The 25,444-nt window shown below is 40.1% G+C and overlaps 3 protein-coding genes across 6 annotated transcripts; 1 reads left to right on the forward strand and 2 right to left on the reverse strand.

Annotated features, from left to right (window-relative positions):
• Window positions 1–189: 189 nt before the first annotated feature.
• LOC104454575 lies at window positions 190–3,692 on the forward strand. Its single transcript, XM_010069474.3, has 3 exons — window positions 190–580; window positions 2,057–2,365; window positions 3,192–3,692. The coding sequence occupies exons 1-3, from the start codon at window positions 426–428 to the stop codon at window positions 3,259–3,261; spliced, it is 534 nt and encodes a 177-aa protein (XP_010067776.2). The 5' UTR covers window positions 190–425; the 3' UTR covers window positions 3,262–3,692.
• Window positions 3,693–5,716: 2,024 nt separating this feature from the next.
• On the reverse strand, window positions 5,717–10,842 carry LOC104454576 (zinc finger CCCH domain-containing protein 53). Its single transcript, XM_010069475.3, has 10 exons — window positions 10,264–10,842; window positions 8,556–9,812; window positions 8,283–8,459; window positions 7,974–8,159; window positions 7,761–7,855; window positions 7,415–7,669; window positions 7,158–7,308; window positions 6,801–7,022; window positions 6,593–6,685; window positions 5,717–6,490 (listed from the first exon to the last, which is right to left on the reverse strand). Exons 2-9 carry the CDS (start codon window positions 9,530–9,532, stop codon window positions 6,613–6,615), a joined length of 2,136 nt encoding a protein of 711 aa, XP_010067777.1. The 5' UTR covers window positions 9,533–9,812; window positions 10,264–10,842; the 3' UTR covers window positions 5,717–6,490; window positions 6,593–6,612.
• A 9,986-nt stretch (window positions 10,843–20,828) lies between these two features.
• LOC104454578 (basic leucine zipper 23) lies at window positions 20,829–23,139 on the reverse strand. Of its 4 annotated transcripts, none has more exons than XM_039318315.1 (3): window positions 22,990–23,139; window positions 21,814–22,649; window positions 20,829–21,308 (listed from the first exon to the last, which is right to left on the reverse strand). In XM_039318315.1, the coding sequence occupies exon 2, from the start codon at window positions 22,610–22,612 to the stop codon at window positions 21,827–21,829; it is 786 nt and encodes a 261-aa protein (XP_039174249.1). In that variant the 5' UTR covers window positions 22,613–22,649; window positions 22,990–23,139; the 3' UTR covers window positions 20,829–21,308; window positions 21,814–21,826. The 4 variants fall into 4 exon arrangements, with proteins under 4 accessions (XP_039174249.1, XP_039174248.1, XP_039174250.1 ...); XM_039318314.1 differs by having other exon boundaries at window positions 20,829–21,359; XM_039318316.1 differs by lacking the exon at window positions 20,829–21,308 and having other exon boundaries at window positions 21,505–21,977; window positions 22,156–22,649.
• Between the last annotated feature and the right edge of the window lie 2,305 nt (window positions 23,140–25,444).

The following is a 25,444-nucleotide window of genomic DNA, read 5'->3' on the forward strand; positions in this document are numbered from 1 at the left end:
TTTGGAGAGAGGCAAGCAACTATGATCCACTCCAACCATATAGGCCAAATTCTTTCAGCTATCGTTCACCGTGGATGCCAGAATTTTAAACCATCTAGTGAGATCGATAATTTCACAGACCGACAAAATCTTCTTTAATCATCATGTACCAAGAAATGATACGGGTGATTCTGCTGAAAAAGACAAATTGTCATGTAGTTTGGTCCATCATTTTGTTCCTCGAACGAGAGAGCGTCTGCACTTAAATTTTCTCCCGTTAATTTGAGCTGAAAAAGCATTCGTTTTGCTGGTTCTCGGCTTCCTCGTCCGCCGACATGGGACGGGTCGAATAACAGGCGCCCCCATCCCCTTCCCCCACAACCCCACAACCCCACACAGACAGAGGAGAGAGAGAGAGAGAGAGGAGAGAAGAGAGAGAAAGAGAGATGTCTCTGGTGGACTACGACGCTTCTTCAGACGAAGACGCTTCGGACGTTGAAGACAAGGAGGCGCAAGAAGGAGCGGAGGGAACGGGGCAGGACCCAGAAGCCCCGAAGCCCTGGCCTACTCAATCCGAGCCTCCTCCTCCGCCTCAGACCCGGTAAGTTCGATCGGGAAAGACTGCGTTTTTCCCCCGTTTATCTTGGGTAGAAGTTCTTCCGACATTTCGGACGCGGGTTCACCCAGCACCTGGCGATTGTTTGTGAATCCTGCATTTAGCAATTTGACGGCATAGGCAGCGTCGACGATGGTGTCCGTTCGCTTGGTCTAGTGTTTTGTATCCTGATTGTGTGCTGCGTGGCAACATGAGGCTTAGCAGCTGTGCCCTAGATCCCCTTGCTCGGATAGAATTAGTTAGTTGGTTGGTTAGTTTTGAGGGGTGTTCCGGTTGATGGTTGTTCATAGCTCCTAGTGACAACTCTTCTGATAATCTCAGTCCACTATTGGTCTGCCAAAATCGTGGTGATGAGCCTCAAGTTCTGTCCTTTTCTTTTGTTTCCATTGCTTGGAGCCATGCGGTCGCGTACCAAGTTAAGCTGATTATGTTTGTGATCTTCTGATTATCTCATAAAAGTCTTGCATCAGATTTTAGTTGATTTTGCTTCGAGCTCCAACATTTCAGTGATTCGATCTTTACTGTTTGTGGTGATAATGATTGAGCAAATACCGTTCTCGTACTTGAAAGTGCAAACTTCCTCCTCTTCCCTACTTAGGGGTTTCCGCTTTTAAAATTACATAAGAGGTGGTAGCTTTGGAGAACTGGTTAAAAATAGCTCGAACGTCTTGATTTGTAATATTTGGACATTGTGCACCATGGCCAGAGTTGGTGATCTTGCCCATGCATTGTATGTTTTCAGAAGTCGATACACTTTAAATTACATCTTTATAACCTGAGAAGTTGTTCTAAAAGAGAAGATTACATTGCTTAAGAGGTTGATGCAGATGGGAACACTCTATAGAGTTCCATTCGAGAGTAAAAGTTTAAGCAGCCAATAGGAGAATAATTGTCTTATCCCACTGTCAATTTGGCTAATATGATTTTCTATTGTTTTACCATGGTGAGTTGTTTTTTTCACTTTGTTTAGAAGTTTTGCTCCCTGCCTTAGCCTGTTTGAGTTGACTGATAGTTGGCATCAAATGTTTGTGTCACTTGTATGGCGAGGATCTAGGGTTAATTGCTTTATGGGTCAATTACAAGTATATGAAGCTATAGTGGTATCAGTCAATGAAATGTCTCTCAAAGGTCAATGGTAGTGAGGAAAAAGAATGAGTGAGAGAGAGAGAGAGAGAGAGAGAGAGAGAGAGAGAGAGAGAGAGACTCTTACTTTCTGTACTTTGGATAAGTTGCCTATTACTAGCTATATTAACATGAGAGATTGGAAGGGCCAAAAGTTGCACCAGTTATCCAGTTTATCCATTTCAGTTAGCATGGTCTATAGGTAGGACTGTTTTTCCTAGTGATCTTGAAGAGATTCAGTATGTCTTTCTTGTGATCTGCCATAAGTTTATGATTGTTGCTGTATATGATAAGGTTTGAGTGTTCTCATTTTGTAATCTTCACTTGCGTTGTGTATAGGGGAACATCATGTGCATCAGATCATCAGCTAGAATCCACTGCAGGTTTACCAGCGCCCCCAATTGAGAAACTTCCTGATGCTTCCCTCTTGTTGGATGCTCCAGCTGGATTGGCTTCTCCGTTGAGTGGTGGTGACCATGCTTCTAGAGTTGCAGCAGCAAGGGCTGAAAGTGCTCTGCGAAAGAGAGAATCTCATTCGCTATCTTCATCTGTTCCCCGCAGCAAAGTGCCAAGGGGGACATTGCCCCATTTGAAGAATGTTCCAGATACTGTTGAGGGACGACTGGTTCCTCCTCAGCTTAGTGGAAGGTTAGTTCATTCTAAACTTTGACATCTGCATTACATTGTGTCCTTTGCTTAGCAAATAATTTTTTTTTTCGTTCTTGTCAAAAAAGTGCTTTTTCCTTTTTTTTTCTACCTTCCCTAATAAATCTGAAGGCAGGAAAATGAATGATATAAGTTCAGAAAGTCATGAAAAAATTATTTATGATTCTACATGTGAATATTTGTATATTTCGTTAGATTTACGGAGTATTATTTTAAAGAAAAGTCAATTTGTGGAGCTGCAGAATTTGGAAAAAAATTAAAGCTACAAAGCTCACTGGAAAGTAACTTTAAAACTGAAGAGATGATTATATTAATATTCTAGACGAATTTCGAATAGTGGCGGGTACCTACACAAGCAGTTACATAGAACAAACACTGAATGAAAACAGAAAACACCTACTGAGTCGAATCAGTGTTGACTAAGTGAACTCAGATACCCTGATACAAGCACCAATATGCATTCGAGTACCCTAACATGAGTACGTGCCGTACGACATACGTTCAATCTATCTGCGGGACTTCTTAGATCAACCTCCTGAGTGAACTTCCACATTCTGTCTCCTTAGAGTTCTTAGATCAACCTCTGGCCCAACATTAGAAGTGACTGGTTTAGAACTGTGATTTAGAATTTGGATGGTTAGTGATGCTGGACCTTGATAAATTTAGTCTTCAGCGGTGATTCAAAGATAATATTTTCATCATGCAACTGATTGGGAGTTTTAGTGGTCATTTTCTCAAACTTAGTTTTGTGTGAATGCAAGAAAGTATTTAGACTGATGAGTTGGTGCTTGTTTTTTTTTTTTCCCAGGAGCAATGTTGTGACTGAAGATATTAGCAAGTTATTTGTAAAGGGTCATGCTGAGAAATCATCTCATTAGGGAACTTACAAACAGGTCGTAGTTTCTTCTCCGTAACCTTATCAGACCTCTCTTATTAAAGCCGTGAACATGTTTACTTTCTGGAGGGTCTGGCATGTACAGAATGGCGAGCAATGTTGTATAAGAATGACCAGATAAAGATTCATAAACCCGACAGGATGATATCATGGATTGCGTCAAAACGGAAATTTTGTATGTGGTGGAGTATGGATGTTGCGGGAAACTATTTGACTGAACCTTTCTGTTGGTTTAATGGTGCACATGTAAGGGATGGTCCATTTATTTACTTTGGTATGATAGCGGCTTCGATAAGCTGAATCTACCTTGTTGATGGAGAATAAATGTGTTGCTGAAGTCAAATGATTTGGGGGGTCAATTATTGCTGCGATTGGCTGTATCTCCTAAAAGTAAATTTGCATCATCTCTTCTCAGCCGGCCTCTGTGTTCTTTTTTCCTGTTAAAAGAATATACATCTACCTTCACATAGTTATGAGATTTTTCTTTACTTGCAAGATGATATGGCTAGTGGCCTGGCTATGGTTTCAAAGACTTCAGTATCTTTTAACAGTTCTTCATCAATACCGTCTTGACACGAAAGAGTATATCAAGGGATATCTCTAAAGAATGTCAATACGATGGTTCGAAATTCTTTTCATGATGTGGACTCCTCTTCATCTATAGACTGAAATTGTTTGTGATGATTCTGATAAGACGGCAGAATTGAACATCACCAGCCGAGGACACCCGTGTCAATATGGAAGAAAAAATGAGTTAATCCATGTCATGTCAATATATCCATTTGCAAGATGAGTTAAACTTGATAAGTCGTGTAATTTTGGCCAACAACAAAGATAAGGGGATAAGCCAGAGTTCAAATCCTTAATCAGTGAAATTGATCTCATACCATATTTGACCCTGCTTCGCTCTTTAGTAGCTTTGTTAAAGTTTAAATTAGACGGAGGAGTATCTCATGGATCCGGAGTTTATTCCTTTCTGAAATTCCATGGGGCTCATCCAACGGGCGACTAATTATTCTAGTGATATGCGTGTTCAGTCAAGAAAGGGAAAATATTCTGCCAGATATGACGAGCTGTTCCGTGGCCCTGATTTTGATTTCATAGACGACTAACCAAAGCCAATGACCCTTCAGCAATTCTTTATCAGTATTGCTATCTTCCTCCTGCGTAAGTTTTCACACCGGGCGTTGGATGTAGACTTAACAGAGACTCATTTCATTGAATCAGGAACCGAAAGACTAGCCACCCCAGGAGCAATCTTGCCAAACCCATCATGACACAGAATCGTAAGCCACCATAACTCTAGCTCCAAACATATTTTATTGAGCCGGGGACAAACCCGTCTACATCAGATTGTGTACATGATTATCTTCTTTAATAGAGCAAAAACTCTCCTGGGCCATCATCACCCCCTCAACGTTGAAGCCCCCCTAATCATGAAGAACCTTTTTTTTTCCTCATAAAAAAAAGGACAGCCTCCGCCAATCAAGAAAAGTTCACCTTGGTCACCCCTTTGAAAACTTCCACTAAAGTTTGAATCAATCACTCACTAACACTAAAAGAAAAGTTAAAAACAGCAAAATAAAAAATAATGATAGATTGGGCATTTGCATGTCTCTGTCTTTACTTTGCCAGCCTGTCTCTCCCCCCCTCCCTTTCCGTACTTTTAACTTTTTTTTAATCTTTGGCAATGAACCCCTTTTTGTGCCACTCTCCAATTTCTCAGCTACTAATGATAAAAGACTCCTCCAGTAGGGGAAATTTGTAGGCCAGTCCCTTTAATTAAGTACGTGATCTGTCTAAAGATCAGATTAGGTTAGAATAGCAGAATTTCTAGCCTTTTCTGGGTTCAAGGAGTGGGGAAGAAGTGATGAGATATAGAAAAGGAGAGAAGAAAAGGGAATCACAAGCTTCACTGACTGTCACACACACTCGCAACTGCTGTTCACAGAACCAGAAAAGATTCCTGCAGCAACAGACCGTGCACTTTTGTCATCCGTGTGGCGTCAACATCTACTTTTAGATCTGTGCACGTCCTTTCCTCTCGTTCAAGAACCCCATTAAAAGATTATGCAGCAGAGAGAGTTGCAGCATCTCTCACATGGGTGCGTTGTTGGTGTGTGAGGGAGAGACCCTACACAACCTGGCATCAATTATATTCAGTATTTTAAGGAGGAAGGGGGGACCCGCGGTGAATGTGTCAGCACCCCCATGTGAGATCACTGTGACACACTGGGCTCTGTGGGGCCCATTCACTTTATGAATGGCACCGTGAAAGGCCTGCTCTGATGATGACCCCACCACCCACATACATTTGCCTATCTTATCATGTCACTCACCCCTAAAATATTCATATATGGGTAGATAATAATAAAGAGACAAAACTTTTCTATATTTAAAGGCAGCAGCACATCCACCCAAGAGGGACAGGGGAGAGAGAGAGAGAGAGAGAGAGCCATTTCATAAATTGTGAAACTGATTTCTTTCTTTCTGGTTGCTGATCTTTCACTAGTTCCTTTTCTGTCTCTCTGATCCACATGAGTAGTTGAACACAAACTGTTGTATAATAAACAACTACAGTAAACATCAAACATTTAATAATCGACCTCACAAATTTGTACCTGAAAACTGAGCTGACTAAAATTCTATTCATCTCTGCCTCTCCCATCATCCGTTCCTCCCCTTCAAATCTCTCCCCTCCTTTCACTTCCAAATTACCATTCACGGGGATGAAAAATCAGCCCTTGTCGTCACTTCTTGCCTTTTTGGCCACTCCCTGGCTCTTTGAATTCTTCGATTCTTCTTGCTGTACAAAGATTTGATCTTTCTTGTACCCTAACAACACAAACTAATAGAAGACTGTTGCTAATTATGGACTCCGCCACCCTCCCAAAGGAGGGGCCGTAGTAAAAACTTGAAAACGGGAAGAAGAGGAAATTTACAGCTCTGTGAGTTTTAAAATACTGCACAAAGACTGTAAAGTTCTCCTGGTGGTCCAAACTGCAACTAGAAAAAAACATGTGAAAATAGCACAAAGGAGATTGGGCTATCCCACTTAATTTAGTCATTTTTTTTACGTATGCATTTTTGTATGGTATCCAGTAGTATAGTATGGATAATCGAGGTAGTGGTGGAGGTGATGGTAGTGGTACGGATTCTCTACAGATCTGGTCTTTGATAACGGGTTTGTTTGGTTATTGTTGTTAATCTCCCTGCAAATGTTCAGACAAAGCAGAAAAGAAACAACTATGTTCAGTCAAAAAGTGAAACCTCACAAAGCCTAAAGATACAAGGCGGATATGAGGGAAAATTACCTCAGTCAAGGAAGAGCTAGCTATATACCCACTGGGCATGTTGGCCCTCCAGCACCGGCATACATTCCTATGGCTCCATGACCAGAGGAAAATCTGACAAGTTTAGAGGACAAATTATCGTCGTTGCTTTCTCAAAAGCATAATAATTCTGATCTGTTCTTTTCAGTACGTAAGCTTTAGATTATGCAATCTTGGGATACCATCTTACCTAGGAATCTGGCAGTTGAAAGACGTGAATGAAGCCATGTCCATGGCGGAGGTGCCCGGGATCAAGGGTGAAGAGACTGGGTTATTGCTGTTGGGAGAAGATGAGGCCGAACCTACACCATCCTTTTCAGCCTCGCTGACTACATTGGTTAAGGAAGAGAAGTGCTCTGCGGAGGCTTTAGTAGGAGATGCAAAGGGACTATCAGGAAGGTTATGCTCCAAACTGCATCATTTTACAAAAGTTGGTTATTGTTAGAAAATGTGCCAAAGCAGTGGTTAGAAAACTCATGCAAGCACAAGGGAAATTGCTATTTGCTTAAGAAAAGTCAATTCATTTCTCAAGAGCAGAAGCATATACCTTTCAGCCAAGCCTTTATCTTCAGTATGGGAGCTTTCCTTGTCATTCCCATTACTCTTGTCACTTCCAGTCAAATCTTTCCCAGCAGAGACAATCACAGACTGGTAGTTCAAGGGCTGACTGTCGGATAAGCCAGGGCTAGAACCATTCTCTGATTAAACAAAAAAAAAAGAGAACCTAATCTTAATACCACATTTGCCAAAGGAAATCAACTGGGCAAAATTTGAATTAAGAGCGCCTAAGAGGAACACGTATACCTTCTGTGACGCCCAGGCTGCGAACCGAAGGAATGTTGAGGAAGGTTGGATTGTTGAACAAAGTAGGCGATTGAGCAGGAGATGGAATGGGGGAGCCAGTTGAGAGAGCCCTCTGATGATGATGCTTCTTGACATCTAGAAGCTGCAGACTCATCAGCCGTTGACTCTGGTATTCAAGGGCTTGTTGAAGATCAGCTTGCTCCTCGAATCTCCTCCTCCACAGCATGTCCTGAGAATTGTAAAACGGCCTCGCTCCTGCAATTTTAGATCAAAACAAAGGGAAGTTAAGAACAGCCCACGACTCATCTCACAAAATAAAAAATCCCACTCAGACTAAAATTCTAACCGAGGTTGAGGTCAAATGGTCCCCCCCTCGAATCCAACCCAGTTGGAGTTCCACAAGGCGAAAAATCACCCCTTTCCACCAGCTGGGACTGCTTCCTGTAAAATGCCCCAACATACTAAAACTTGAGCTCATTTCCTCTCATCAACTCAGGCAAACAATGGACAGGCAAATGGAAAAGGAACAACCAAACTGAGGAAGAGCGAGAAAACGTGCCTGAACTTGTCTGGCACTTTTCCCTTCTCTTTGTAAGGCTTGACGAGAACTCTAGCATCACAAACAAAATGAGGGTTCCCTTTGGCCAAAATGAGCTTCACCGTTTCTGGGTAAACAAATGTAACAAAGCCAAACATCCTCTTCTGCTGGTAAGGAATTCTCACATCTTGCACCGGCCCAAAGTTGCTTCATACAACAGCCATATAAGACAATTGAACAGTCAAAACAAAGTTCTTGATTTGAATAAGATCAGAAACCGGAAAACGAGGAACCTCCAAATGAACTTTGCTAGCGAAAAACATTACTCACCTGAAATAGTTGGAAACATCTTCCTCCTTGAAAGTACTGTCGGCTGGGAAAGTCAAGTAAATCTGCCTAGAAGCAGGATTCACACAACCATTCACTGAAAAATCACTCCTTTCTAGCCTTGATCTGCCATACTTGTAAAAGTCATCACCCATCATCAGCGCAGCAGCAGCAGCAGCCCTGCCCACATATGTTCCTCAACATATTATAAGAACATGAAAGATAAGACTTTATGGATACATTTCTTACGTCCCTTTACTGACATGCATAGCGTACCTATGAGCATCATTTTGCTGGTGATGGAGAAGTAAATTCATGGATTTGGGAGTGTAAGGGAAGGTTGCAGAACCTATGAGCTGAGAAGCAGCAGCTAGTCTCTGCTGCTGAGCAGATTTGGACCTCAGAACAGCTTCATGGCACTGGCCCATCATGTCCACTTTACTCGGGGAGCCGACCACCGCGGACGCACTGCCGTCCGGGCTGCCGACCACAGAAGCGGCATCGCCAAGTCCACCACTGTGCAAGAACCTGCAGCTGATCCCATTCTTGCAGTACCCTCTAGCATAATACAAGCATGGCCTCCACCCGACTCCACAAGATGGGTCTTCTGAGGAACCCGAGCACACATCGCTGACCGAGCAGCTCCTCCGGTGCACCGGGGCGCCCCAGCCCGCGGCCGCTCCGCCGTATACGGCGGTGGGACTGGACAGCAAGTCCTGCTGGGGGCAGAACATATCAGGGTTGCTGTTGGGTCCAAGGGGTGGGGAGTTATCGTTGAGGAAGGAAAGCTGGTCTTGGAGCTGAAGCTCATCAATCATGGTGTCACTGCCTCCATTTCCATACAAACAAGAGGAAGAATTGATCAAATCATCTCCACTTGAGAGATCAGAGAAAGAACCACCACCACCACCACCACCCCCCCAAGAAGATGGGCTGGGGATATTTGAGAGAGAAGATGGCGAAAAGTTGCTTCCTTTAGGCCTGGAGGAGATGGAGATGGGGTTGGTAGACATGAAAGGAGAGGGAGAAGAAGGTGTGGAGGGCGTTGAGGGAGAGTTTGACGGAAGGATTATGTCCTTCCTTGCCTTGAGGACCACTGAGTGAAGCAGAGTCTCCGGTCCAAGAGCCAGCCTGATCATCTCCTTCTCACCATGATCTTGGATGAGGAGGAGACCCATGATCTTGGAGGCATTCTCAGGGTCTAAACTTTGGATTCTTGAGAAGACAATCCTTGTGGCTTCATATGCGTCCATGGAAATAAATGGAGTGAAGTGAGTGTTTCTGTTTGGTGGCTGTGTGGCCTTCACCTTTTCATACCAACCCTCTTAAAACCCGGTTTTGTTGGTGATGATCTTTTGAGTTTAGTGTGCCTGCTAGAGAGCGGGCGAGGTTGCTCTCTCTCTCTCTCTCTCTCGCTCTCTCGGTAAGTAAAACTTTCTTTCTCAACCACAAACCCCACCTACTACCAACTCAGCTTGTGAAGCTGTGTGATGAGTTCTTTTGAGTATTCCAGTGTCCATCTTTCTCATACACCTGCAGAAACCAAGAAAGGAAAGGAGAAAAAAAGGCAAAGAAAAGAAAAAGGAGGCGTTAAAAGGAGTGCTAGAAAGAGCGATTCTCGTGTGTGGGGGGAGTTGGAACTTGAAAGCAGGAGAGGAGGAAAAATGAGAATGAACAATATAAGAATATATATATGTGAAAGAGTTTACTTTTCATTATCCTTTGTTAAAAAAGAGAGAAAATAGGACATGTTGGTTGTGCTGAATTTCTTCATAAAGAAACCAGCAAGGGCTAAAAGTAGCAGCAATCAATCATATGAAGAAATAACGATAAATAATACTTAACACGCCTTCCTTTGCTAATATTGTTTGTTTCTTTCTTCCCAAAATTTCCCTCTGGTTCTTCCCAGAACTGAAATTCAAAACAAAAGCTCTCTGTGCATGAATGAAGTCTGCAGCAATAACTGACTGCTCCTGTGGCTTACCATCAAAATCTGGTCTTTCTTCTTTCACTTCTGACGAGAAGATCAGGCTCTCTCCTTCTTTAATGCTCTCCCTCTCTCTCTCTCTCCCTCTTTCCCCACCGGTCAAAATTCAAAACTTTATAGCTGCAAAAAGCAAAACCCCAAAGCCCTTGTTTCTAGGCTGGTTTCAGCCATGGCAGAAACCAAAAACTATCAGCTCAAATTTGCTCAGCGTTGTTTCTTGGGAAACTGAGGCCAAGTTGGTGGCAGTCAAGCTGAAAAGGAAAGGAAAAGCTCAGCTCTCCCTCTCTCTCTCTCTCTCTCTCTCACTACCCACCTAGAGTTCTCTACCCTCTCTCTCTCTTTCTCTCACTAGCCACTCTCCCTATCTCTCTCCTTTGAAAACAATAAAAACAAAGACTGGTAGGAGAGGAGGAGTCGCCCACTGTGGCAGTGAGTGAAGTGATAGAGAGAGGAGAGAGAAAGAGAGACAGAGAGTATGCGGAGAGTTGAGTGATTGAGGATCGAAGTGGATCCAGATCTGTGCTTCAAATAGTGCACGTTCTCTCTGATGCTCACTCATACCCTCAATGACCCAAGAAAACTCTTTTTACCTGATCTTCTGTTTCATCCTTATATATTTAAGCTTAACCACTAATGAAATCTGAGGTGACCCGGTGACGAAGCACAAGCCCACTTGCAGTTCCTGGACCGTGAACAGCACTCGCTTATGGAACCGGATACGACTTATCCCCCCAGACATGCTTTAGTTTTGAATTGGATTGACCCCATGAGTTATCACACGTACAAATTATCGTTTGGCTTTCACCTGATGCGAGGCAAAACTTGCTCAGTTGCTTGTCCGATAAACAAATGGTTTTGCGAGTCTGTTCTTGTTATGTTTGTTTCTTGAATTTAAAACACAGTTGAAGCTCATTGATATAGTGCTTGAGGGGGAACTAGGATAATATTCAGTTGAAATATACATCCAATAAAATCTGGGTTTTTTCTAAATTTCCTATCATGAGCTTGGCATCCTAATCCTAGGGAAGAAAAAGAAGTAGCTTATTAGAAATTAAGATCGTAGGCTGATTGAAACATGATGTAGGGAAATGGGGCCCATCTCCCTAAAATCTTTAATGTCTAGTAATTGGAGAGTGAGTCATTTGATGCTTAGTTTTTTGTTTTGGTTTGATTGAGGCATTATGGATTTTGTGGGAGAGGGTCAATTCTCTCTCTCCATATCTCTCTCTCTCTCTCTCTCTCTCTCGATCTCTCTCGAAAAGGTGTTTTCTTTATTGATCTCCTCCATCCTCTTTTCTATATTTTGCTTCTGTTTGGCACCATATTCCATGAACATCATGAAGGATCGACTTTTGGCCATGTCCCACCACCACATGTATGCTCCCTCTCCTTTCATCTCCACGGGGCATGTTCTTCATTGCCTTGAATAATTGAAATTATGGTGATTGATGATCATGATGATGATGGAAGTTTTATAATCCATGATTTGATTTGTGAATGTGTGAGGGAGAGGAGCAAAAGGGTGGACCCTCATGATAGAAAATAATAATCATGAAAGTAAATTTATAATGTTTTGGGGATTTGTATCTGGCCCATGTGTTTCTTGTATTCTTCCTCCTTCAAGAGTTCAAATATTTGTTTAGAGTGAGACCAAATATGCTCTCTCTCCCCCTCTCTCTCTCTCTCTCCAAAATAAAGTTCAGAGAGAGAATCATAATAATTGACACCACAAGGTTGAGGTACTTTTTCTCCTCTTTTCGCAATATTCATTTCTTTTTCTTGGAGACGTGTACGAAAGTTAGAATTTTTGAAGAGAAGAGGGGGAAAGGAAGGCGGGGAAAGAGAAAGAGAGTAGTACTAGCTGTAATTTTTCCCCTCGCATTCACGAGAGTAAGAAGAAAATGGGACTTGAAAAGTGGAGCTTTTTCCACGTGGTAGGCACAACTTTCCCTTTTAGCAGACGGGCAAAACTAGCAACACAGCTCGAGCGAGGTAATCCAATTTATCATAAATGTGATGGCAAGAAATGTCTAATCAGAGGGTAACTTTCATGATTGGTTTTTGTGCATGATAAGGTAAAGTCGATATGATTTCCAATGCTATATCTTTGTGACTTCGATGCAATTACATATGTGTTTCAAGATTTTATAAAGTAATAATAAAGGCAAACCAAAAGACTGTTTTTCTCGGCACCATTTCTACTCTGATCATGAAAAGTTGTTCATATTTGTCTAGGCTCAACAAACTTTGAGGCATAAATTACCTTAACGATCCTCATAAAGTTCGCGTTGCGCCGCCTTTTATAGTAAAAGGGAAAACAAGGAACCTCAAATCAATAGGATCGTTTATACTAGCATCTATCTTTGATTGTGCAGATTCACTGGGGAAAATGATAAAATGATCGTTAAACTTTGATTTAATATGTAATGTGGTTTATGAATTTTTGATTTATTCAATGCTATCTTTAAATTTTAATTTAATGCATAATGTGGCCCTTAAATTTTGGTCCAATATGAAATATGGCTCGTGAACTTTTAACCATTTATGTATAATATTGAACTATATTGAATATCTACAAATAGTTTGAGGACCATATTGAACAAATTAAATATCCAATAACAACATTGTAAATTGGGTTAAAGTTCGGGAACCTTATATAAATTAAAAGTTCATAGACGACATTACACATTAAATCAAAATTCATAGACCGTTTATGCTATTATTCATATGCCTTGCATCGAGAGAGACTTCATTCAATCATATTTCATGTTTTTATGATCCTAAATAAAGAGCATCTCACAACTTAAAGAAATAACCAGGGTTAACACCAGCAAAAAATATTATAGATATATATAATTCTAGCTTTTTATCACTTGCTCATGTTGTAACTAAAATCGCACAAACTCATCATACCATACCCTTGTCATCCTCAATGAACCAATTGTAATGTCTTGTGAACAATTTGAATGGCAAAAAAAGTTACATGAAAATGAAATGATTATCACTCGTCACATTGGCTAGAACCCATATATATGACCGCAAAAGGTGGGTTGCCATTGTAACCACGGTCCATGAACACGAACCCGATGATGTTACTCATGCTGTCAAAACTTGAAAGCCTTGAGCTCGGTAATTGAATGTGACTTCTCACTTATAAAACCCTCCACTGATTTAGGGCCTTCTCGAGAAGCCTTAAAAGCAAAAAATAATAAATAATAAATAATAATGTTGACTTTCTCGCAAACATAGGTGCAGCATCTTTTTCCTTCAAAATTTACCAAATACTTGTGCCGTGATTTCAAATGGCTGTAATCATTCACGTAAAATGCAGGGTTTTAGAAAAAATTTTTTCCAAAATTTTCCAAGTGTAACAACAAGTAAGAGACGCTCGAAATAGATATTTCTTATTTGAGTCCCATAACACGATTGCCATGCAGATCTATGCAATATGCAACTTGTCGGAGACGATGAGAAATACGGATGCGGGATATGCCATTCTGCTGAAGAGTGATTACAGATGCCAACATAAACTTTATTGCATGCAGTGGCCAACGAAAGAGACGTGGGTAGATACGAGGAAGGCAACGAGGGTTAACTTCAGACCTTTCACTCCTCGATTCTAATAAGCTCTTCACTTGGTTTGCATTGACTCGAATACTATTCTAGAAAGTTCAATCGAGATTTCAAGTTAGGAAGCAAAAGTAAATGCAAGATGGCCCTACTTCGTGCAGGAGAGACTAGGATGATTGGCCAGAAAGAGAGAGACAGGAAGCAATAATCCATTAGTTGAGTTGTCCGAGGGAAGAGGGGCCATCGGGCGACGGGAGTCCCTCGGACAATAAAAGAGCTAAGAGGGTTTATGTTCCCCAGGGGAACAACTTCTTGAAAAGATGGGCATTTCTGCTCCAGTTTGCATGCACTCTTAATTAACACAAACCGCATCATTGGACCAAGATATTGTCTGTCCCCTAATCACCCAATCGAATCCCTCTTTGATCGGTGGCTCCTGTTTCCTTTTTCCTCCTTTACATTAAAGATCTTAATCGATCTCTCTTCACTTTCTACTGCTTCTAGTCCTCGTGTCAAGAACAGGCAGCAATTCATGCAATTACCCTCCATCTGCAAATTTGTCGAGTGTCCTTGATTGCAGGAGCAAATTTTCCATGGTGCTCGCGACATCACGACGTGGAATGCCATTTTGGAATTCGTTTCTGATATCTGCTTTGAGCTAACTCAAGTCAAGAGTCTCTGCCATGAAGTTCCTTCATAGCCTTCTCACGTCTCGTGACTGTTGCCCGTGGATCAGTCTTCTTGCTCACCGTGTCCGTTCCAAATATACCAACAGACAAAAGCAATCCCGTCCAATGACTCCTTCAACCGAACATAATAACAGACTAGCTAAATTTCTGATTGATCCCCCCCGGTCAACTCGCAAACCCAATACCCCCCAACCATACACACTCAACCCCGATCACAACCAAATAGCAGAAGCTCCTCATCCTCTTCAAGGTACAAAAAGGGCATTGAGCATGCTCCACCACTCTTCTTCCACAAAGACATCAGTTAGCTCTTAGTCAACAGCTTCCAAACTGATCTGTCAATCCTCTGGGGAGAGATGGGTTCTGTTTATTATCCCCTTAGAGCCTCCTCTTCATGCATAAAATGATATGCTGGCCCCAACTGTGCAATACAAATAGATTATACATCCAGTTGACGATTGTCAGGATCAAGAGAGAGTAATCACAATGAAATTGCAAAGCTCGGGACAAAAACACCAAAGTCGGATTGAAGAGAACGAAAAGCAAGACAGAAGGCGCTAAAGAGAATGCATGAAAGGACAAAAAGAAAACTTGTCCCATTTGTGAGAGTGGGTAGAAGAAAATCTCCTCTCCCAAACAGGGTTCTACATCTAGTCTACGTTGTCAAAATCGTTTGTCTTATTTTCTGACCCGGTCGACTTTTTTTTTTTTTTTGGGGTGGTTGCCGAAAGTTGGTCCCGATCCGGACAGTTTTGTTTCCATTTGAAAAGTTGGTCCGCTCCGGCTCCTATTTTTTATTGTTATTATTATTATAATTCGTGATTTAAATGTCCTAAAGTTCCCAATCCAGCTCATTCATTAATTTAGGCTTTGCTGATTATTCCTCACCTGAGTCAATTACTTAAATGATGCCGCATCTCCGCTCACATTACTTTCAAATTTAAAGGGCTCGTGAGGCATTTCCCAGTTCCAGCTGTTTCACTAAACATCCATAGGAACATTTTTGTATGATGTTGACCTTTTGTTAGCATAGCTTTAATACATATTCATACGACAATAAGTGTTATGTAATTAACACAGTGAATTTGGAATCGGAGATATGATATTGTTCAACCTATTTACAGGGATATCTCTCAAGTTTGAAATTTTCAAAGTTTTGTAACGAGCACTTTTCATCATATTTTCTTTACCTCGAATTGAGCTGTGAAACAAGTTTCATACTATTAATATCATACAGAAACAAAAACTTCATATCATTTTGTGATTTGGCATGAGCTGCTTAATCATGTCTTTGCTTAAGGTTGACCTAACGATTGGTATATTCTTTTTAACCAATTTGTGATTCGAGACCATTCAGAGGGTGGCTGGCCGATGTGGGGGTTTAGTGGAGTTCACCATCAAGGTGACAGTAACCCGTCGTCCTTTCGTGAGGTAAGTACACCATCCAATTCCATCAACCAACATCATTTAGATTACAAACTGTATAATAAAAGCTAGGCTGAAGAAAAAAGTGTGCCGAGACGGTCTTGGGTTCTAGTGTGTGTGCCTCTATCCTATACCCAGATGTCTACATAAATATTTTTTCCCCTAATTTAATCTCTCTTCTTGGGATCATAGTTCTAGCCTAATAGATAGAGAGAGAGAGAGAGGCTCCCCCTACCGTGTCTTTTAATATTGGTGCATGTATAATGCAAGGGATACTAACACCAGTCATTTAAAAAATTATTTGATAAGTGACGTGATACATTTTGATTGAGTGTTTGATCTAACCTACTTATTTAAATGACTAAGAGCCATTCCTAAAGCTAGGACATATGGAAATAGAACACTATGAATGCACATGACTTTGGTTCATTTTCAAGGAAGAACGATTAATCTCAAAATTAACTTTTTAATTTTTATATTTTTTTTAAGGCAGTTTTTTTTTTTTAGCTAGAGCAACGTAAATCACTATCCAAAAGTCTAGAAACCTATAGAATACTTTGTAAGTCTTACGAATAGATTAAATCGCCGACATGGACATCGATTTATAAGTGTTCTAAGTATTCAAGCCTTACGTCTTACCACTTTGTATTTCATATTCATTCTTTGTTCCTAATCCTAATATCAATCATGACATCGTAAGAAAATGGAACAATCACTTCATTTCCATTTTATTGCTCTTATTTTCAATCAACTAAAAGTCCTTTAGGGAAACCAATCAGATACAAGCGATGATACGTCATTATGAGTTTATTGCGCCCGCACGACGTGTGATGAGTGTGGCTTCTCTTGCAAATGCTTATGCATTATGCTATTGTCATCCTTTGTCTCTATTATGGAAAAATTATCTAGTAAATCTCCAGAAATGATCCTTTTCCTCCCCTGTTCCCTTTGGCTCCTGGTTATCAACAACTTGAAATAAAAAATAAAAAATAAAAGTCAAGATGTGTTTTGATGAATTCTACTTTAGAAAAATTTTCCACAAAATTTTAAAATTATTATACATTAGCAATTTGTTACCAAAATTAACCGAAATAACTACATTAGTAAATTGTTAAAAGGCTTAGAACTAAAATAGCCAATTTAAAAAGTTGAAGACTTTTTGAACTGTTATCTCCTCTTGCTTTCTACCTTGAGTTCATATATAATTCAATATTCAACATGGTTCATATCTTGTTCAATATTTTTATTTTAATTTCAATGATGATCACTTAGAAAATACTTTATTAATATTGATAACACAGTAAGCACGTGAATTTTTTTGTCTAAGTTTAGCAAAAAGTTAAACATAACATTTTAGGTAAGCAAGAAAGCAAAGAGTGATGAGTGCAAGCAACTTATTAAAAAAAAAAAAAAAAATCATATGCATTACAATTAGAACCACTTGTGATCGAAGATATATAAGGTTAGGTGTATAATATTGTAAGATCAGTATTACAATTTCTGAAAGTTTAATTAGAATGTTATGAAGGTACTGTCAATTTTAGAAAAAAATTATGCTATCATATGAAGAGATCATTTGATATTTAAACATTTTGACACTCTGGCCACTCCTTCTCAAGTGTAGACTAAAAGCATGGAAATTACTAGTAATAGGAATAGATGGAGAGTGCAAAAAGATTCGAATTTAGAAACTTCTACTTATCATACAATTTTCTAATTAGACTACCCTCAATTATCTAAAACACATGAATCTTTAAAGGAAATTCGCTCAACAAGAGTATCCCACTTTTACTTTATCAAATATCAATGTCAAAAGTCCTTCGATTTTTTGATCCGATGGGCACCCATGGTATCTAGTCCTTATCTTTAAAAGAGTGGGAAAAGGGGAAAAAAAGGAAGAGAAAAATGGGAGCAATCATGGGGGGTAGATGGAAAAGAAAGAGGGAGAGAGACATTGAGAGGGGAGGATATAATTGAGCAACCACCCCTAGAAAAAGGGTAGATGCGGCACCTAAATGCGATGTAACTGGCTGCATGCAATGGACCATTTATATCATGTCTCTTTCTTTGGACCAAACTCCAAATAAACAAATAATTTCATAAATAAATTACATATAATAAATTTATTAATCGATGGGCGTTGCGAATAGACTTTGTTAAGCAACCAATGTAGCAGGAACTTCAAGCTCTAATGCTCAATTTTCTTTTTCATGATCGGTGTTATGAAATTAAAACTTTTTTTATAAGACGTTCTTATTGTAGGGCACTTGTTAATTATGATCCACACATAATAATCTAATTAATAAATAGTCTCTTTCAACCCGTGTTGGATTGCCTTTCAACTCTTCTATGGATGGTGCCTTCTTTATTGTCTGGTACGATGAACACTAAACACCCGCTTCTCGATCTTGGACCATTCTTCGACTGTGCCTTTCTTTGATCATACTCCTTCCATTGTCATCTAATAAAAGGTGGGGATAATTTCATTATCCGGTAGACTCCGATAACGTATGGAAATTCGGCTGAAACTTCTCACCTTAACACGAAACAATAATGTACTCAATCCTACTTTGGTGGTTTCGATTATCCTTTAAATTATGAACGGCATGCGATTCAATATCTCTTTTATTAAAAATTCGCTCTTGATTTGGAATTTCAATGTAAATTAAGCATAGGAGTGTCATGGACTTTGTTCACGGCATTCCGCCACGCGAAAATTTTGTCCAAAAGCAAGACACATTAAGGAAATTTCCTCGTTGCCGTACTATCTATCTTTTTCTTTATTAATTATTTTCTTTTTGCAAACTCGAGGGCTTACTAAAAGGGAGAGATGGAGGGTGAAAAACCATGTGCCCTCTCTTTCTCTCTCAACGATAATAAATAATGGGCATGCTCCATCACCGCCCTCCAAATCTTTTATTCATGTTGGAAAATAAAGAATCTTCACATGTTCTATTCAAATGCAATTCTTCTGCACAATTATTATATAAAAAAGGGGAAATTATTGACCAAAAGAATTAGAAAAAATATATATAAAAAGGGGAAGTGGAGTAGAAACCCATGTGGACTCTGGTCACAGTACATCATGAACTAAGGGGAAAAAAAAAAAAAACAATAATAGTGTACTGGCAGCGGGCAAGAACTGAGTCGAATGGGTCCAACGCACGACTGAATCGGACAGGCAGCGAGACAAGAGCGGTGGCTTTCGTGGATGTGACCATGCACTGTCCGAATGAATTATAATTGTTTTTTTGTCTCCTTTCGTTTCGGAACCATCTCCCAAGACCTCACTTACATTTCTCCATAAGCTCAGTCAATTTTCATTTAAATTAGGAATTACACGAGCTGTTTTTCCTCATCACTGTTGTCATTATGGTCAGATTAATGTGATTCTTTTTTTTGCGCACGACGATGGAAAGGGACATACATTTCGGATCCGACAAGATCTTGCCGGACTAGAAATTAAAACCCATGTGTTGTGGCAATGTCAAATGCTAGACTCTCTCTCTCTCTCTCTCCCAATTTCGCACCACCGTACTGTCATGCATGCACTTCCCCACCTCAACTATTTGCTCAAATATCATGTATGCCACTAGTCAGTAAAAAATTGTATCAAGAATTAGAAATTTTTCTGAAGAAAAACAGAGAGAATTCGATTCTCATACAATTATACCATTGAAATATTGATGGGCCAACAAAGGCCCGGCGTAGCGCATGATGGCCCATTTGATTTGTATTGGACCTGAGCCCGCCAGATGGATATGGATAGCTTGGGTCGGCCCTTGTTTGAGTTAAAAAGTAGTTTTCTCCCATGTTCCATTTCTTCATCACAACATTGATTCTCACCGATAAGAATATGCTTCACATATATATTATGTTATTGAGTGTGAGGCTTGGCACTCTTATTTGTTGATTGTCATTTGACAATTTAGTCAGAAAAATTATCCAAAATCATAAATTTATTTCATTTTTGTCAATTCAATTTGAAATATTTTACTTTTACCAATTGAGTCTAAATCATTTTCATTTTTTTTTTCCAATTGAGTCAATATGACTAATATTGGCCAGAAATCACCAACATGGACACCGGTTTTACCACATAGGACGACCAAGGCTAACGAGGATAATCTTTAATAATATTTTAATATTTTTTTGAAATTTTATTTATTTTTCTTATTTATTTTTTTATCATTTCCTTCTTTTCTTTTCTCTTTTTTTCTTTCTTTTTCCCTTCACTGGTCCTCTTTGATGGCCGGCAGAGATTGTCAGTCTCAGGCGAGGGCTTATGAGGTCCACCCTCGCTGACCCCTAGCGATGGTCGCCCTCCCCTAGTGAGGGAGAAAGTCGCTTGCCAAGGTAAGAGTTGCCCTCGCTTGAGGTCAACAACCTCTACCGGCTGTTGACGTGGTTTGGCAATGGGAAAAAGAAAGAAAAAAAAAGAAAAAAGAAAAAGGGGGGAAGAAGGAAAAGAGAAAAGAAGAAAAAAAGGAAAAAAAAATAAAAATTCGAAAAACATTAAAATATCATTAAAAATAATTCATATCAGTGTCGATCATGCCACATAAGACGGGCGACGTTTATGTTAGCGATTTTTAACCAATATTAGTTGGATAGACTCAGTTGGCAAAAAGTGAAAAGGTTTAGATCTCAATTGGTAAAATTGAAAGATTTAGAACTGAATTGGTAAAAACGTAATAGATTTGAAGACTTTTTTTTGACAATTTTCCCAATTTAGTTTGGGTTGCTATGTTCAACATGATCATGGCCTGCAGAGTGCATTTTGTACGAAAGGCCCAACCAAAAGAGGCCCGGGACACGTTGTTTCTCAAGCCGGACAGCAATCACCACAAGACTTCTTTCGAGGATTTACCCCTGAAATTGGCCCAGAAGGTCACTTTTTGTGACTTTGCTTTGCTTTAAGATGCGGAAGTTTGAAAACCTGAGTTGAAACCAAGTGAGGTACAGGTTGAATTAAACGACAATACGGGCAATCTACTGGTACAACAAATACTCCATTGCGGAGGAGTGATTAGCTCGCAAGCAAAGACGACCTGGACAGTTCTGATCTCACTGACGAGTCACAATTAATCTTGATCACCTTGAAGCATCTCATCTGATAGCAGACCATGATCGGAAGCATTTCTAGCTTAGGTATTGACATCTCAGCACCGCCTCTTTGCTGGATAGCCACCCATTAGCCTAGAACAAGCCGAAACAGCGCAACCCTTTCCGGTACCGATCATACGTAACTAGCTTCTTCAACTTCCAGTGGAATCCAAGTTTCTTACAAAAACATAACCCAGCATCTACGCTACAATATTGAGCAAACCCTCCATTTTCAGTTCTCCCTGAGAGCAACTGTTGTGCTACCAGTTAAAATCAGAACTTTACAAGTTCGGCCTTCTTCATCTGTCATCAGAAATAGCAGTAGAGTACAGCTGCTTGGGTTTTTACAGGTTACAGGTTTAAACGTCGAAACAGATCAGAAATGACATAGGGGACAACCTTTCAGTACATCATGGAATCTTTAGCCAAAAATCACCCTCTCCAAAGATAAAAGAAACTAGAGTTTTTTCTTTAAGGTTGTGTATCTATCAAAGAAGAGAAACAACATCCACAGGATTTAGTGTACAATCTGTTCAACAAGATGAAAATATATATTTCATTACATAGTCACGCCCAATTTGGTATGTATCTACCTATCTGTGTACATGTATTTAGAGAGTCATTTCGCACTTTTGACTAACATTATAAACAAACTGCTATTGGGCTCCCCCCTGATCCCAACTAAGGAGCTGCTACACTTAGGCTATGCAAGAGAGTAAAGCATCCATCAATGTCAGCAAAATCTGGGGGAACTTACAGAAAACCTGCTATTATTCGACTTGAGAAGTGGTTGATGCGATTTTTTGGACCGTGTTCGAATTGTGACCATCAGAATTCATGCCAACATTTGCCTGGAATTGACAATCACCAATTGCTGGCTGGCAGTTTTCCCCGGCCAAGGAGACCATCGCATCATCGCTCCTGCCAATACCAGCCAGAGATGACGAGCCCGTGTGAGGATGAAAGCACGTTAAACCAGTCGAACACTGTAACCCAACCGGTTCGCTGCCAGACTGGACCCCACAGTCACCTTCCTTAATAGACGTATAATTGCAAGGCTTCTGAAAGGGCATAAGACCTAACTCATAATCAATTTTACCTCTGAGGTCTAGCAAAAGCCTTCTAAGCCTTATGACCTCATCGTAAAGATTTGCTTGAACATGCAATCTTCCATTCAATTGCTGATTCTTCATGCGCAATTCCTGGACTTCCTGCTCTAAGCAAGCTGTGTGAGCCTTCTTTTTCTCCCTATACTTCCTCACCGCCACTTTATTACGAGCATTTGTTTTCACCTTCGTGCACGGGTTTCTCCCTTTGCGCTTTTCATCGTCTTCGGACGAGAACATTTGGGTGTGGGTGTGGAAGCATGTGTGAGTGTGAGCAGCGTCTGGACCAGGAGGATTGCAAGTGTGAGTGTGAGTGCAGGTCCTGGTATTTTTCAAAAACTCTTCTATTAAAGAGTCCACAGAGGCCGAGCTCTGTAAACTGCTCGAAGAGCTGGCATTCGGTACCAGGACAGGATCCGGAACCTCCACCTCCACCTCCCCATCATCCATGTCCTCCCTTCAAATGCTTCAAGAGGAGCTCTGGAAGCTGTCAAGAACAGAACTTTTGTCAACAACTGCAGTCAATCTAGGCTCCTGGAAATCCTGACCATCCACAGAACTGAACGGAATGGACCTCTACAATCCCTGCTAAAAAGCAGACCCTTTACAGCCAGGGCCATGACACCCCAAGAATATATGCAAAGGACCAGAAAGACAGAAACAGAAGGTAATCTAGCGATTGCCCATCTTTCCCACGATCGATCAAATCGCGTATGTACCAAAAAAAAGGTCGACTTTGTGCGGCCCCGATCAGGGATGAAACCAAACCCCCCTCAGAAATAAGGCAATTCGACGAGTGTAAACAAGACTTTTCATATCTGAAGTACCTAATAACTGCAGAAGAAGAATCCCGAGCTTGCTTCAAGTGGGTGCAAAGCGACGGGACGCCGAGAAAAAGACCGCCTTTTGCACAGAATCCCGATCAAAAGCGAGCAACTCAAGTTTATCTGGATTGTATCGCATCAAGATTCGATATTTATGGGCAAAAAAGGAAATATATATACATATTTTTTGGGCTTGCTTGAGCGTGATGCTTCAACCAATCGCCACCTCAGTGTTTGACCATTGGGAAATCAACTAATTAAAACCTTCTCAGGTCTCGAGTGGGTAGGTTTCCCTTTCTTGCTTTTTCTATGATTTTCCATCTTTTGAGGCCCGAATACAGCAACAGCAGCATGCTTGATGACTTTGCTTACGTTGGGATCAGATTTAAAAAAAGATTCTTAGATTTTGGATGTAAAGAGAATTATTTAAACTCTGAAAAGAAATAATAACAAAGCTGTACGTGCATCTTCAGCCATCATTAAAAAAAAAAAAGAGACCTAGATAGCGGTCCTGTATTTTCGAAGATTTGAGGAATTTGAAGTAAAAACTAAGGGGAAAGGCCTCCAAATCCACATGAACAATTTATTTCTTGTTAGCCATTGAGTTACGACAAGTGGAAAATGTTTTAAATCTATTGTAATTGTGTCAATTTAATTCTAAATTTATTTTGCCAAATTCAATTCTAAACCTTTTAACATTTTGTGTCAATTCAATTTATTTGACCAATTTGTTGACCATCCAGGTAATGTTGATGTGGACAATTTTTAGCAATATTTTTTTTTTCCTTTTCTTGTCCCTACTTCTTCCTTGTTCTTCTGGTCGGTCACTATTGGCTAGAGGCGAGGGCCGGCAAGATTAGCCTCGTTGTCATTGGGCGAGGCTTGCCCCCATTAGTTCGTGCCTCTAGTTGGCGGCGACCGGCCAAAGGAATAAGGAAGAAGGAGGGAAAAAAAAAAAAAAAAAAAAAAAGGAAAAATTAATTAAAAATTCAAAAATAAAATATTATAAAAATTATTCACGTAAGTGTTGACCCTTCAAAATTGGCCGAATATATTGAATTGTCACGAATATAAAAGGTTTGAAGCTGAATTGGTAAAATAAAAAAAAAGTTTATAACTGAATTGACGTTATTGTAAAAAGTTTAGAACTTTTTTTTTTATAATTTTCCCTAAAACAAGTCTGTTTAAAGTTTGAAATATATGATGATTGACATGTGTGGATACTTCACATCTATGCATAAACTTAGTTCTTTCCATTGTGGGAGGCTTAAGTTATCTAATATATTGAGAGTTGCAAATTTCTTTTGCCCAATTCAATCTAAACCTTTTAGCATTTGTGTCAATTCAATCTATTTGGCCAATTTGTCGACCATCCAGCCAATGTTGACGTGGATAATTTTTTAACAATATTTTATTTTTCCTACTTCTTCCTTGTTCTTCTGGTCGGTCACTATTGGGAAGAGGCAAGGGCCGGCAAGATCAGCTCACCGTTATTGGGCGAGGCTTGCCCCCGTTGGTCTGTGCCTCTAGCCGACGGCAACCGGCCAAAGGAACAAGAAAGAAGGAGGGGAAAAAAAGAGAAAGGATAAAAGGAAAAAGAAATTAAAAATTAATTAATTTTTTTAAAATTTTAATATTATAAAAAATTATTTATAGTGTTGACCTATCAAAATTGACCGAATAGATTGAATTGGCACAAATGCAAAAAGTTTGATACTGAATTGGCAAAAAAAAAATCAAGATTGAATTGACGTAATTGTAAAAGGTTTAGGACTTTTTTTTTTGGTAATTTTCCCTATAACAAGTCTGGAATTGATCCTTTAAAGTCTGAAATATATGATGATTGACAAGTGTGGATACTTCACATCTATGCGTAAGCTTAGTTCTTCCTGTTGTGGGAGGCTTAAGTTATCTAACATACTGAGAGCTGCAAATTATGTCTATCTCTTTAGTTAATTTTAAAAATACCTCCAATGTATTTGAATTTTCACCCGAATATAAAATACGTACATGCATTTCCAAAATTGAGATCTGCACTTTCACCTCCGCTGGAATGACCTCAGCACCGTCCTTATGTAAAGTCCTAAAAAAAAAAAAAAAACATTTACGGCCTTAATCATTCCCACCAGGTCCCTTGAAGTCCCAATTCAAGTGTGTTGCCGGATCCACCACGCAGCCCCACCACTGACGGTGCCACCAACGCCACCAGTCATGCCGACCAGTTTGCTCGGGCAGGCGGTTGTTCCTCGGCGGTGGTGGTGGAGTCAACGACCGGTGATCGAGGGCTTCAGCGGCTGGTGGCTCACGGCGACGGAGTGGGGGGATTGGTCGGAGGCGGTGATGATGGGGGTATGTGGTGCCTAAGTTAGGGGGTTTGCCGGGTATGTTGGATGAAAGGAAAAAAAAAATTGTGGATGATGGTACTTTTGAGTAGAAAAACGATAATATTGTGTATAGA

This window comes from Eucalyptus grandis, chromosome 7 (genome assembly GCF_016545825.1).
Source record: "Eucalyptus grandis isolate ANBG69807.140 chromosome 7, ASM1654582v1, whole genome shotgun sequence".
In the NCBI taxonomy this organism is placed as follows: domain Eukaryota; kingdom Viridiplantae; phylum Streptophyta; class Magnoliopsida; order Myrtales; family Myrtaceae; genus Eucalyptus; species Eucalyptus grandis.